This window comes from Erythrolamprus reginae, chromosome 2, assembly GCF_031021105.1.
Source record: "Erythrolamprus reginae isolate rEryReg1 chromosome 2, rEryReg1.hap1, whole genome shotgun sequence".
Lineage (NCBI taxonomy): Eukaryota > Metazoa > Chordata > Lepidosauria > Squamata > Dipsadidae > Erythrolamprus > Erythrolamprus reginae.
In genome coordinates this window covers 151,196,875-151,212,297 of record NC_091951.1, presented here as the reverse complement: position 1 = coordinate 151,212,297, position 15,423 = coordinate 151,196,875, and the positions used below count along the sequence as shown (strand labels likewise).

At 39.3% G+C, this 15,423-nt stretch overlaps 1 protein-coding gene across 5 annotated transcripts in view; it reads left to right on the top strand.

Annotated features, from left to right (window-relative positions):
* The window catches only part of LLGL2 (LLGL scribble cell polarity complex component 2), a 102,945-nt gene that overhangs the window by 77,470 nt on the left and 10,052 nt on the right, over window positions 1–15,423 (top strand). For all 5 annotated transcript variants that reach the window (XM_070739923.1, XM_070739919.1, XM_070739921.1 and 2 more), the window contains exons 15-21: window positions 2,751–3,043; window positions 5,631–5,769; window positions 6,830–6,974; window positions 8,799–8,915; window positions 11,403–11,569; window positions 13,227–13,488; window positions 14,818–14,971. In XM_070739923.1, coding sequence (XP_070596024.1) covers window positions 2,751–3,043; window positions 5,631–5,769; window positions 6,830–6,974; window positions 8,799–8,915; window positions 11,403–11,569; window positions 13,227–13,488; window positions 14,818–14,971 — 1,277 coding nt within the window. The remainder of the gene's footprint in view (window positions 1–2,750; window positions 3,044–5,630; window positions 5,770–6,829; window positions 6,975–8,798; window positions 8,916–11,402; window positions 11,570–13,226; window positions 13,489–14,817; window positions 14,972–15,423) is intronic.

Genomic DNA, 15,423 nt, shown 5'->3' with positions numbered 1-15,423 from the left:
GGGGGTGTATCTTCCCCGCTTATTCTAGAAGTAAAATTTTGATACAGAAAAGGAATACATTCAAAAAATGAATTCAACTTATTACTTTAAATGAAAAGAAGAATTTTGTTTTACCTTATATAAAAAAATTTCATACATAAACTAATTCTAACATGACTTTTAACTCATATCAATGTTAATTCTAATACAAATATCACTACTAATGTAATTCTCTTATTTACTTATTCGTTATTCTAATATTTCTTGTTATTCATCCATATATACACTTTATTCCATATCTCATAATATTCTGTTTCTTCTTGATCTTTTAACCGTCTTGTCATCATATCCATTTCAGCGCAATCTAATATTTTCTCAATAACTTCCCCTTCTTTGGGGATATTTTCCCCTTTCCAATTTTGCGCGTATATTATCCTGGCCGCGGTCAAAATATGAATAACTAAATGTAAAATTTCTTTCTTATATCTCTGATTAGTTATACCCAGTAAATAAAATTCCGGGGTTATTTCTATCTCCTGTTTAACTATTTCTTTTATCATTTTTTCTATCATTTTCCAATATAACTTGACTTTACTACATGTCCACCATTGATGATAGTAAGATCCTATTTCCTTCTTACGATGGCAATGAAAATATTAAGTAACCAATAAATGGCCTTTTTAAAAAAGAAATCAGGAATGCATCAACTAGGCTTTATGTCATGTAGGGCTTCATAGCTTATATGCAACACCTTGAGTTGCACCAAGAGATTTACCAGCAACAAGTGGAGTTTGCAAAGTTAACCTATAGTTAGATGCACTTGGTACACACCAAGTTCAGACATATAGTTAGATACACTTGGTGTGTAAATGATGTATTACCTACTGAAGTAGGAAAGGCCAGTTTTGACAAATAAATCACATACCCATCTATTTTGTTCTAAAGTGCATTCCTGTGGCGCCAAATTTGCTTTTAATGCCTTTATTGGATTTTCATTGAAATATATTACATAAACTACAATAGATTTCTGATGAACTTAGAACCATTTAAAAAATTGATACAGTCAGATATTGACTACAAGAAACATTTTTAGCGATTTGCCAAACAGTGTTTTTTAATGATTAGCCCTTGTCCCAATAAACATGAAGGTAGCAGCCTGTTACGCTCGAGTAATTTTATGAAAAGTTTTAATTTTACTGTTTTTTAAAAAATAGAATACAATATAATAGAATTCTTTATTGGCCAATTGTCTTGGTGCATATGCTCTCAGTGTACATAAAAGAAAAAGATACATGTGGTACAACACTTAATGATTATCATAGGGGTCAAATAAACAATGAAGAAACAATCAATATTAATAAAAATCTTAGGATACAAGCAACACGTAACAGTCATACAGTCCTAAGTGGGAGGAAAAGGATGATAGGAATGATGAGAAAAAAGTAGTAGAAATAGAAGTGTAGAAATAGTGAATAGCTTGACAGTGTTGAGGGAATTATTTGTTTAGTAGAGTGATGGCATTCAGGAAAAAACTGTTCTTGTGTCTGGTTGTCTTGGTGTGCAGTGCTCTGTAGCGACATTTTGAGGGTAGGAGTTGAAACAACGTAAGGCTGTCGGTGAATACTAACAAACAGCTGGAGTAGCTCTAGCTATATGTGTAAAATATCTTGTTGCACTGCTGGATAAAATCTTAGACATTTCACAAAGTGCTTACAAGGCATAATTTTCCAAAATGTTTAGCTGTTTTGGGTAATACGTTCTTGTTCTTCCTGATCATAGCATTGCAAGTGTTCCCCTAAAAGCTGCATGTGCAAAAACATTTTAATGCAGGTAGTCCTCAATAGTGATTGTTCAAAATTACAACAGCACTGAAAAGTGTGAGTTATGACTATGTATGTATGCATTTATGGAATTTATGTTGCTGCCTATTCACCTATGGCGACCCAAGGTGGCTTACAGAATATAAAACCTCATATAAAAACAATAAAACTAATAAAAGAAGAGTCCTATAATAACTTCATAGAAGAGTCTATGGAGAGGGGCGGCATACAAATCTAATAAATAAATAAATTTAAATAAAATAAAACAAAACAAAATAAAATAAAATAAAATCACCCCTCACCCTGGCAACAGCAACACACAGGAGCCATTTAATGGGTTCCATCTCATGGACATCCCCAGGCATTCCTATGGCATTCCTATAGCAGCCATGTGATCAAAATTTGGATGCTTGGCAACTGATTCATATTTATGACGGTTGCAGTGTTCCAGAGTCATGTCATCCTCTTTTGCGACCTTTGAAGAAACAATGGGGAAGCCAGATTCACTTAACAACTATGTCACTAACTTAACATCTTCACTGATGCACATAACAATTGTGGCAAGAAAAGTGGTAAAAATGGCAAAATTCATTTAACAAATTGCTTACTTAGCCGCTGAAATTTTTGGGCTCTATTATGGTTGTAAGTCGAGGACCACATATAGTCACTTTACTACCAGCAAGTCTTGCATCTTGCTTCTATTTTATTTGGCCTCTTTGGATGTTAAAGCAACATCCTTTGTATGTCCCAAAATAAACGTGATGGTTGGAATTCCCTGCCCTTACAGGGGAACATGAAAACAAAGCAGTCTGAAAACAAATGAAATGTTTAATTGTTTTGCGCAGGCAAAAGGAGGAAGTGTATTTATTTTGGATTAAATGCTTGTGCAAATAATGTGGGATCGAGATTTCACAGGGCAGCTCTGGCTGAAACCTCTCTCTCTCTCTGAAGGTCCTTGTCATGGAACTGAATGATGAAGAAGCGGAACAAGGGGTTGAACATGCAGAAGCAGACTTTCTCCAGGACCAAGAAGGCTACAAGTGGAAGGGCCACGAACGCCTGAAAACCAGGGATGGGCCTGTCCAATTTGAACCTGGCTTTCAGCCATTTGTCTTGGTTCAATGTCAGCCCCCAGCCGTCGTCACATCACTGGCCCTTCATTCAGAATGGAAACTTGTGGCCTTTGGTACAAGCCATGGATTTGGGATGTTTGATCATCAGCAGAAGCGGCTGGTTTTTGTGAAGTAAGTCACTTACTGGACAAGATGATAACTTAAAAGAAGGGTTGTGTGTGACATGTTTGGTGTACAGCTTCTAAAGCTTCTCTGTTTTCAATTCTGGTGTTACTATCATATTTTTTGACATAATAAGATGGGAGGTTTTGTAATTAAATGTAACCCAGGCAGGGAATGGCTTAGGTCACCGAGTCCCAGGTTTTTACATTCCTGGAGCTCTTTTGAGCTGCGCCACTATAGCTGCTGCTAATTTAGAGGTGAGAAGAAAGATTTAAAACTGTGAAAACAAAAAGGCCATCCTGTAGAACCCACTGATTATCCTGTTGGGTACTATGCAGCCTTGCCTGGTTAGCATTGCTCAGGGCTGTCAAATTCACATCATCACGGCAACTTCACATGACATATCAGGACTTTTTTTCCCTTTACTAAATCGTGTGTGTATGTGGCCAGTATGTGACGTATCCAGCCTACAGTGGGGGGGGGGTTGACAGCCCTGCTCTACCTACTTTGATCTTAGCTTCCCCAAATTTTAAATGTAACTACTTGCTGTCAAAACATTGCTTACTCCTTATTTAAGTAAATCACTATCCTCCTCATTATCTGTTTAATTAGTTGTAATTTGTACTGGATATCTGAAGAATTATAGGAAAAGTATCAAGAGTGTGTATAATTAAGAGTGTGTATAATATAAAAAAGAGCCGGGGTGGCGCAGCAGGTAAAGTGCTGTACTGCAGGCCACTGAAGCTTACTGTAGATCTGAAGGTCAGCGGTTCAAATCTCATCACCGGCTCAAGGTTGACTCAGCCTTCCATCCTTCCGAGGTGGGTAAAATGAGGACCCAGATTGTGGGGGCAATAGGCTGGCTCTGTTAAAAAGTGCTATTGCTAACATGTTGTAAGCCGCCCTGAGTCTAAGGAGAAGGGCGGCATAAAAATTGAATAAATAAAAATAAATAAATAAATAAATAAATAAATTAGATGGAATTCTCTGGACAACGTATTGAGAGGAATCCTGGTTGTCTAAATCCAGTGAAGGGCAGCAAAAATTTTTACTACTACACTGTGGGTGTGGCTTGATGGTCATGTGACTGGGTAGGAGTGGCTTGCTGGCCATGTGACCAGGTGGGAGTGGCTTGACAATCATATGATCAGGGTGGCTTAAGGGTCATGGGATTGGGTGGGAGTGGCTTGCCGACCAAGATAGGTTTTCAAATAGGTGCTTGGACTCTCAGTTGATTAAGTCACATTATTTGGATAGCCACAAAAAAGACAAATGATAGACAGCATTACTTGTTGAGGAGCACAGTAACATTTTAAGGTTTTATACTGAACCCACAAGGTTCAGTGTGATAACAGATTAGGCAAGTAGCTCAATTTTCTTTAATTGCTATAAAAGCTCAGTTCTAGATAATGATTAAAATGGTTAAAACGTTTATGGGTAAAAACATACTATTCAATTCTTTCCTATTTTAAAAGTAATTAAGGATCATACTAAGGTACTAGAGAAGGAAGGACAATAAAAAGACTATTAAGTATTCAATAAATAATGCATAAACTTATTACCCCACTGCGCCCCCTGCCCCCCGTGGGGGCAGCAGCCCATCCCAGCCTAAATCTTACCCCCCAAAAAGCTGATGCTACAATTAATTCAAACGCAGTATAGAGACAAAATGTAGTAAATGGGTGCCAGTCCCAACTATGGGGGAAAGAAGATTAGAGATTCTAGAACATTCTAGAACATAGCAGAAAAAGTGGAAGCCATGCTGCTTCTAGCTGTTTCTCTGGCAAAATAAAAGCAAAGCCCTCCTGACTGCTAGGTGGGGAGGTGTTGACAGGAGGATTCTTCATGAACGTAGGACTGGTGTTCCATTAGAAGGGTTAGGATCACTGAGACAAATTACCATAAATATTAACCAGCTACATATTTTTAAAATACCAGGTCAATATGGCTTGGAAACTAATCAATCATGTTGATTGACAGGAAATCCACAAGTCACTATTGGAAGGCTCTTGACCGGGCTTCTAATTTATTTATTTATTTATTTATTTATTTATTTATTGGATTTGTATGCCGCCCCTCTCCGAAGACTCGGGGCAGCTAACAACAGTAATAAAACAATGTACAATAATAATCCAATAAATACTAACAATGATTAAAAAACCCATTAATATAAAAAACCAAACATACATACAGACATACCACACATGAAATTGTAAAGGCCCAGGGGGAAAGAGCATCTCAATTCCCCCATGCCTGGCGGCAGAGGTGGGTTTTAAGGAGCTTATGAAAGGCAAGGAGGGTGGGGGCAATTCTAATCTCTGGGGGGAGTTGGTTCCAGGGGGCCGGGGCCGCCACAGAGAAGGCTCTTCCCCTGCGGCATTGTTTAGTTGACGGGACCCGGAGAAGACCCACTCTGTGGGACCTAACCGGTCGCTGGGAATATTTTTTGCCAGCACTTTGATTGTAAAGAATGACCAGTGTTGACATCTACCTAAGTATATTAAGTGCACAGTTTAGTTTTGAATGCACAGTTTTGAATGAAAGAAATGTCATAATGCCCTGGGATTAGACCACATATCTCCTGGCTTCATTCTAGGTGCACCCTCCATCCTAATGATCACCTGGCCTTGGAAGGCCCGCTTTCCAGGGTGAAGTCCTTAAAGAAGTCTCTCCGTCAGTCCTTCCGGAGGATGCGAAGGAGCAGAGTCTCAAATCAGAAGCGGCAAACTGCCCAGGTGAGGCAATGCGTTCTTTGGCTTCACACGGTTGTTAACGTCCCGCCCCCCTTTAAATGACAGCTCAGTGGTGCTGGATCTTGATATTGCCTTCCATGGCACTGACACGTTGCAAGAAAAAAAGAATGGGATTCAAATAAGAGTGCTGCTTTTGAGTGAAGGCAGCTTGGACTCTTGGATTAATAGAAAGGGAAAATTATTTCTTTCCCTTCTGTCCTTTTCAACAAATGCATGCACTCAGAAGCTAGTCCATTCAAAAGCCTTCAATTTATTAGAAACATAGAAACATAGAAGACTGACGGCAGAAAAAGACCTCATGGTCCATCTAGTCTGCCCTTATACTATTTCCTGTGTTTTATCTTAGGATGGATATATGTTTATCCCAGGCATGTTTAAATTCAGTTACTGTGGATTTACCAACCATGTCTACTGGAAGTTTGTTCCAAGGATCTACTACTCTTTCAGTGAAATATTTCCTCACGTTGCTTTTGATCTTTCCCCCAACTAACTTCAGATTGTGTCCCCTTGTTCTTGTGTTCACTTTCCTATTAAAAACACTTCCCTCCTGAACCTTATTTAACCCTTTAACATATTTAAATGTTTCGATCCTGTCCCCCCTTTTCCTTCTGTCCTCCAGACTATACAGATTGAGTTCATTAAGTCTTTCCTGATACGTTTTATGCTTAAGACCTTCCACCATTCTTGTAGCCCGTCTTTGGACCCGTTCAATTTTGTCAATATCTTTTTGTAGGTGAGGTCTCCAGAACTGAACACAGTATTCCAAATGTGGTCTTACCAGTGCTCTATATAAGGGGATCACAATCTCCCTCATATAGAGCACTGGTGAGACCACATTTAGACTCAGTTTATTACCCAGCAGCCTGGTTTCATTTTATAAGGTCCCTTTGATTCTTTTATACAAGGGCTCTATGTGTTTGTTCTCAATTAACTGCTAAATTAGTAAAAGTGGAGAACTAGCATCATAATCTGAACAGTTTTACTTGTTTAAGAACTGCAAAGATTCAATGGCTGGCCATTTTTTTTCCATGGGAAAATGCAGGAGGGAATTGCCAGGCATAATCGTGATGCACTACAAGAAATTGAATTAGCTCCAGTCCAACGAAAAATTGAAGCACGATCAGCAGAGGACTCTTTCACGGGCTTCGTGCGCACTTTATATTTTGCTGACACCTTCCTAAGAGACAGTAAGTAAGAAATACGTCACTTTTGGGGGCCTGCCGTGTGTCCCTTTGCTTAGAGAACAAATAATGGTTAGTAGAGAAGGATTTATGACTTCCTGGTCATCATTGGCTAGAATCTAACTTTCCACCAATGCATACAAAACATACATGAATGTATGGATCACTTGATTCTTTATAACTGGTCACTACAATTGGCTGGAAACAATTAGGTTTTCTGACATTAATGAACTACTATATTTTTAGAGTATAAGACATACCAGAGTATAAGATACACCTTAGTTTTTTGGGAGGAAAATAGTGGGGGAAATTTGCCTGCCAGTTATTCATCTGGTTAGCGTCCTTAGCCTGGTCAGCTTCAGCACATTATTTTATCCCCTGGTTAGGGCTTTAAAAAGCCTTATTCCAAACGAGCAGCAATGAAAAAAAGCCTGCAAAGACTTATGGCTGGGGGAAAAAACCTTCTTTGGAGAGATTAGCAATGAAAAAGCCTGCAAGCAAGTAGGAGCCAGGAAGATCACCTTGTTAGGGCTGAAAAAAACTTCAAAAAAAGTATAAGATGCACCCAAATTTTCAGCCTCTTTTAGGGAGGAAAATGGTTTATCTTATACACCGAAAAATTCAGTAAGTTCTCTTCTAGATAAAGGTTTTAGAAAGTTTTTTAGAAATGTTTGTCAGGAGGAAAAGAACACATCAAGCTCCTTTAATGAATGTGAACAGCAGCATGTGCACATTTATCCATGCACTTACATCCGTACACTAAAAATTAAATCACCTGGAACAGGTAGTAATAGCACTTAGGTTTATATAGAAACAGAAACATAGAAGACTGACAGCAGAAAAAGACCTCATGGTCCATCTAGTCTGCCCTTATACTATTTCCTGTAGTTTATCGTACAATGGATATATGTTTATCCCAGGCATGTTTAAATTCAGTTACTGTGGATTTACCAACCACGTCTGCTGGAAGTTTGTTCCAAGGATCTACTACTCTTTCAGTAAAATAATATTTTCTAGAGTAATTTTTTAGAACTTGAATAACAAATCACACTAAGGAATATTGGCTTTAATGAGGAAGGCATTAGTGAAAATCAAGTTTTGGGCTTTTTAATTTAGGGGGTAAATGTCATTCTTGTATAAACTTTTACAAGCCACATGCAGTATGAAAAAAGGACTACATTATGGCTTTCCCCATACAGAAGAAAATATTACCTCTTGGATTCAGAGGCTGTGCTAATTAGAGTTTTTGGACAACAAATGTAAAAATAGGAAATACATTGCTGGATTAGGTGCATTTTTATCGGGTTCATCAGGGCTGTTTGAATCTGTATATCGAAACCATAAATGTTTCCATTTTTTCAGTCTCTTCACATTGTCACAAATACTAGAAATTTAAGCACACTGCTGAAAAAAATAAAGGGAACACTTAAACAACACAATGTAACTCCAAGTAAATCAAACTTCTGTTAAATCAAACTGTCTACTTAGGAAGCAACACTGATTGACAATCAATTTCACATGCTGTAGTGCGCATTCAACTTTGCACAGAACAAAGTATTCAACGAGAATATTTCATTCATTCAGATGTAGGGTGTGTTCCCTTTATTTTTTTTAGCAGTATATTTTTAAAGAAAGCACTTAGTCCACATTATTCATTATGTCTTTAAGCTGGACTGGACTGGACTGAGCAAAGACATTCTGTACTTATACAGAAAACATTGATGCTTACATTGGAGATATGAGCCCAGTGTGAACAAAACAAAACCATTGTTTTTCATCACTTGTTATGCATGAGAATTCCAATCCTAAATCCTATTACTCCTTTTTCAGGTTCACGGCACAGCCCTTCTTTGTGGGCAGGTACTAATGGGGGCACAGTGTATGCCTTCTGCTTGCGAATTCCTCCAGCAGAGAGAAGAATGGATGAGCCTGTGAGAGCAGAGCAGGGTGAGTGAGACAAACTGACGAACTGCATTTAGAGTTGAGCATATAATGATCTTATCCATTCTATCAGAAAGAGCTGACTCATGATTTTTTAATAGGTGATAAATGGTCTTGAGAATAATGAGATCATAGTGTAACAGAAAATTAGAAAACTATGTGGTTGGGTATATCACTAGCTCTTAGATATTTGGTGAATGGATATATATTATATTTATATTATATTTATATATTCTATATTTATTTAGATTTGTATGCCGCCCCTCTCCGCAGACTCGGGGCGGCTCACAACAAAGTGAAAAACAATTTATAACAAATCTAAATTTCTACTAAAAACATTTTAAAAACCCCATTTTCTAAACACACATACATACACACATACCATTCATAAATTGTATATGCCCGGGGGAGATGTCTCAGTTTCCCCATGCCTGACGACACAGGTGGGTCTTAAGGAGCTTACGAAAGGCAAGGAGAGTAGGGGCAGTTCTAATCTTCGGGGGGAGTTGGTTCCAGAGGGTCGGGGCCGCCACAGAGAAGGCTCTTCCCCTGGGGCCCGCCAACCGACATTGTTTAGTTGACGGGACCCGGAGAAGGCCCACTCTGTGGGACCTAATCGGTCGCTGGGATTCGTGCGGCAGCAGGCGGTCTCGGAGATATTCTGGTCCAGTGCCATGAAGGGCTTTAAAGGTCATAACCAACACTTTGAATTGTGACCGGAAGTTGATCGGCAACCAATGCAGACTGCGGAGTGTTGGTGAAACATGGGCATACCTAGGTAGGCCCATGACTGCTCTCGCAGCTGCATTCTGCACGATCTGAAGTTTCCGAACACTTTTCAAAGGTAGCCCCATGTAGAGAGCATTACAGTAGTCGAACCTCGAGGTGATGAGGGCATGAGTGACTGTGAGCAGTGAGTCCCGGTCCAGATAGGGTCGCAACTGGTGCACCAGGCAAACCTGGGCAAACGCCCCCCTCGCCACAGCTGAAAGATGGTTCTCTAATGTGAGCTGTGGATCGAGGAGGACGCCCAAGTTGCGGACCCTCTCCGAGGGGGTCAATAATTCCCCCCCCCAGGGTAATGGAAGGACAGATGGAATTGTCCTTGGGAGGCAAAACCCACAGCCACTCCGTCTTATCCGGGTTGAGTTTGAGTCTGTTGACACCCATCCAGGCCCCAGCAGCCTCCAGACACCGGCACATCACTTCCACTGCTTCGTTGACTGGAAGTCTCTGATGTATTTTTGCATGTGTATTGTTCTGAGTTGCAGAGAACCATGGAAATGGCTGTGAGGTTTATAGAATAGAATAGAATAGAATAGAATAGAAACAGAAACAACATTCACACAATGTGCAAAAGAGAAAATCAACAAGTTAAAAATCACACCAACAGTCAAGAAGGAATCAAGGAACTGTCAAACAAGCTAAATAACCCAACCAAAAATCCGCTAAGATCTCTCCTGCCAACACTGACGGGGCAAGCTACTGGAATATGAACTGAAAGCAAATTCCACTCAGGTAGCACTGATGGTGTAGTAACATCTAGTAACACCTGGAAAACATCTGAAAAAAAATCGAGCTCAGAGAGGCACAAGGACCCTCATTATCCCCTAGTATTGCCACATCAATTATCAAACTTCTTTTCAACCATCTGATGTGTTGTGAACAAAGATTCCCACAATATTGTAACCTATTCATTTTCAACTATTTTTTCCAGCTCTATATTCTCACTGATTTTTCATTACTGATACATGATATTTTTACAGGTATTCAGTGAGTCATTTTAACATAACATTTTGGTGTTATGCTTTTGTAATTGTGCAATTTTATGTGCAATGAGTATATAATCTATTCCTTTATGATGGTGATTATTTTCAGAGAAAATTTATCTAATTATTTGAACATTATTTGCTATTTTTAGTAGTAAACAATTGTCCAAGTTCTAAAGTTTTGCCCATTTATCAGTTTTTAATTATTGCATTTTTATTACATTTATCTTATCTTCCTAATATGGAACTTAGAGCAACTTATATTTGTCTGCTCTTCTTTTTTCGATTTGCAATTGCCGGTGGGGGAAGTATGATTGTGAGAAAGTAAATAGACAAAGAAATTAGAAAAACCCAGATCTCTCCATTTCATCTGAGTCATGATGAAATCATTAAGGCGCTAACAATGCATGCAAAACAAGAGAGTTGTGTTCTATCAGGAAATTAATCAACTTAGCTAAATAATTGTTTTTTTTAACATATATAACATCTGGCATCTAGAGTTCTAATAAGCCATGCGCTAAACCACACACACACACCAACCACAATAGAGTGGACAGTGATAATAATGACAATAAAAATACCATAAAACCAATATCATAAAAAAGAAAATCAAAAGAAATACCAAAAAAAAAAAAACATCCTAAAGCAAAGCAGCTGCTTCTTGACTGATGTCTTTGACCCTTTGCTTTATTGCTGTGTGCATATTCTCTTCTCGTTTCTTTAGCCAAAGAGATCCAGCTAATGCATAGAGCTCCAGTTATTGGCATTATTATTCTGGATGGCCAAAGCACTCCTCTTCCTGAACCACTTGAAGTAGCACACGACCTGTCCAAAAGTCCGAACATGCAAGGTTGCCATCAGCTTCTTGTAGTGTCTGAAGAACAACTTAAGGTAACAGGGGTCCCTGTATGTAAGGTTTTGTACACTGTGTGAATGTGTGATGCCCTTTGGAATGCAGTGTTCAAAGAAGGTCTGGAAATCCGCTGTCACTCCTTTGCCTTTTCCTTGCTTTCAAGAGACATTCAGTGACATATATTATTAAACAAGGTTACCCAGAGTTGAAGAAGCATCCTGTAAATTAAGAAGTTTGATATGCATGTGGCAGAAATTTCCCAATTTTGTCTTGTCCACTCGTTGCGCATTCTCACCACGTGTGACTTCTACACAGGGGGAAGGATAGCAGATTCATCATTGTTATCTTCATTTGACCATCACCCAATAGAATTTAGAAAATGGGTGGAAAACTGGGACCCTAAATGGAGCAGAGCCGCCATTAATATAGGAGGATCTGTGCTGTGGGTAATTGCCCTATACTTTTGGAAGTTGAAGAGAACCATTATTTGAAAAGGCAAGAATACAAACAGAGCCAGTAGACTCAACCCTCCCTTCCTTCTCACCCAGCTACAGAATACCTGAACATCGTTTCATCACTACTAGCTCTTCACTTGATATCTTCCCCCAATTTATATTTGGTTTGGTACAGAAGTGGGTTCCTCCTGGTTCGAACTGGTTTTCCCGAACTGGTAGTACGCCACTGGTGACATCCCAATGACATCATGGAACCAGTTCTGTCAATGCCGGTCCATGGGCGCCACCATCTTTTTAAAAAAAAATTGGGGGGGAGGAGATTTCCCCCCCCTTCTGCGCATGCACAGAAGCAGTTTCTGGCACTGCTCATGCAATCACCATTTTGTTTTTGAGTTTTTGGGGAATTTGGCACTGCCATACATGCACGTGCAAAGTGGCACATCTATGTGGCACATCCATGCCTCATGTTCATGTGGTGCGTCCATGCAGCATGTCCACGCAGCATGGGAGAAAGTGAAGCAGCAGTGAAGTAAGTTAGAACCCACGCCTGGTTTGGTGGCTTCCAAAGAAACCAAATCAAGCTCAAATGAAAGACAATACAGTGTTCCCTCGCTTTTCGCAGGGGATGCGTTCCGAGACCTCCCGCGAAAGTCGAATTTCCGCAAAGTAGAGATGCGGAAGTAAATACACTATTTTTGGCTATGAACAGTATCACAAGCCATCCCTTAACACTTTAAACCCCTAAATCACCATTTCCCATTCCCTTAGCAACCATTCAGATTATTACTCACCATGTTTATTTATTAAAGTTTATTAAAAAAATATTTATTAAAGGCAGACAAAAGTTTGGTAAGGACATATGACGTCATCGGGTGGGAAAAACCGGGGAATAGGGAAAACACCCTTGAAGTATTTTTTTAATTAATATTTTTGAAAAACCGTGGTATAGACTTTTTGCGAAGTTCGAAGCCAGCAACAAAGTTTATTCCATTTTCGGATTATGTTTGTAGAAAGATATTTGCAAGTAGTGAGTGTCAGATCCTGGCCATGTAGAAAATTCATTCATTGCTTTTTGTAACTTGAGGCATTTAAAAACACACACGCACACACACACACACAGGGTCTTTTGCTAGTAAAGGAGGGAAATGCTGCACTTTTCTCATTACAGGTGGACTGGCAGAGGCTTTGAGGTTATTCTTCCACTAAGGAGAGAAATGATAGAATTTATTCATGTTGGCAGGTTTTCACACTACCCAAAGTCGTCTCCAAATTGAAGTTGAAACTTACAGCTCTGGAAGGCTCCCGGGTGCGAAAAGTGGCCGTTGCCAACTTTGTCAGCTCTAAGACCGAGCATAGTGAGCATGACTTGGCTGCCCTGACAAATCAGGGAGACATCCAGATTATCTCTCTGCCTTCACTTAAAATCCAAGCGCGTTATCCCTGTATCCGCAAGGAGGACGTGAGCGGCATTGCTTCCTGTGTGTTCACCCGATATGGACAAGGTAATATATGAGGATCATCCATGAGTTACCACACTTTGGTGTGCTAGGCCTTTGAAACCTTTGAATTGATGCCTCACGTAGAGAGCATAGAGATGTTTTGCCTTTGTTCTTATAATATTAGGAAGAGTAAGGAAGGTTGGGAAAACGGGGAAGAATCATCTCATTTTGCACTGAAACCCAATCTTTTCTTAAATTGGTCTATTAATAAACTTTAATATTTGCACAAAAGTACCTTTATGAGATAACAGCTCAAGGAACCAATAGCCATATCCTAGTTGCAATTTTTCATCCTTAGGACTTTTTTTTATCCACCCAAAAAAGGGCTAGATACTTCATTGGGATCTTCAGTAATAAAATCAATCCAATCTTGGCAGTTCTGTGTTAGCAAATACTTCAGAAGAAAAGGATTTAGGGGTAGTGATTTCTGACAGTCTCAAAATGGGTGAACAGTGCAGTCAGGCGGTAGGGAAAGCAAGTAGGATGCTTGGCTGCATAGCTAGAGGTATAACAAGCAGGAAGAGGGAGATTGTGATCCCGCTGTATAGAGCGCTGGTGAGACCCCATTTGGAATACTGTGTTCAGTTCTGGAGACCTCACCTACAAAAAGATATTGACAAAATTGAACGGGTCCAAAGACGGGCTACAAGAATGGTGGAAGGTCTTAAGCATAAAACGTATCAGGAAAGACTTAATGAACTCAATCTGTATAGTCTGGAGGACAGAAGGAAAAGGGAGGACATGATCGAAACATTTAAATATATTAAAGGGTTAAAAAAGGTCCAGGAGGGAAGTGTTTTTAATAGGAAAGTGAACACAAGAACAAGGGGACACAATCTGAAGTTAGTTGGGGGAAAGATCAATGCAACATGAGAAAATATTATTTTACTGAAAGAGTAGTAGATCCTTGGAACAAACTTCCAGCAGACATGGTAGATAAATCCACAGTAACTGAATTTAAACATGCCTGGGATAAACATATATCCATCCTAAGATAAAATACAGAAAATAGTATAAGGGCAGACTAGATGGACCATGAGGTCTTTTTCTGCCGTCAGACTTCTATGTTTCTATGTTTCTATGTTTCAATCTGTTCAGATGTGACACTGGCCGTTGATCATGTAGTCTGCTCTGTATGTTTGTTCTGAATTTAAGTCTGCGTTGTTCAGGTGCACTTATTTCCAAATAAGGGGATATTTACAGCTTCCATGCATGTTTGTAACCTTAATCTGTTTAGAAGGGAGAATGTGCATATGTAGGACTTTAGGAAACAAGACCCCTTTGCATAATATCTATCCCTACTCAACTGGCCCTTTTTCCATCATTCTTCAGGGTTCTATCTCATCTCCCCGTCAGAATTTGAAAGATTTTCCCTTTCGCCAAAGTGGCTGGTAGAACCTCGATCTCTTGTGAAAGCGTTGGAAAACAGAGAAAACAGCCATGGGCATAGCACATCTAGTACAGAAAGGACTTCAAAGAAATCAAAGTATGTCCGTCAGAGTTTCTGTCAGTCAAGCCAAGTATCCATTTTGTAACATTTAAAAAGTGTTTCTTATTTGATAATATGGTTGATATTTTAATGTTCTTGTTTTATTTATTTATTTTATTTATTTATTGAATTTGTATGCTGCCCCTCTCCGTAGACTCCATAGGCTGAAGAACCCAAAATCCCTAGGGAACCTGCCCTAAGCATTCATATTAGTATAATTTTTGGAATGTATAATTCACAGAACTATGGGAAGACCTATGTCCAAAAGAGATCCATGTCTGATGTGGAACAGATTTGAATAGATATTGTTCTTTACTCTGTATATGAGCATAATGTGTCAATGAGTCTGCTTGCTCCCTGTCCCCTTATTGTTTACCCAGTGCAAGTAGTTGTCGATTACTGCAACTGAGGCTAGAATTTCCATTGTTAAGCAGTGCAGTCATAAAGTG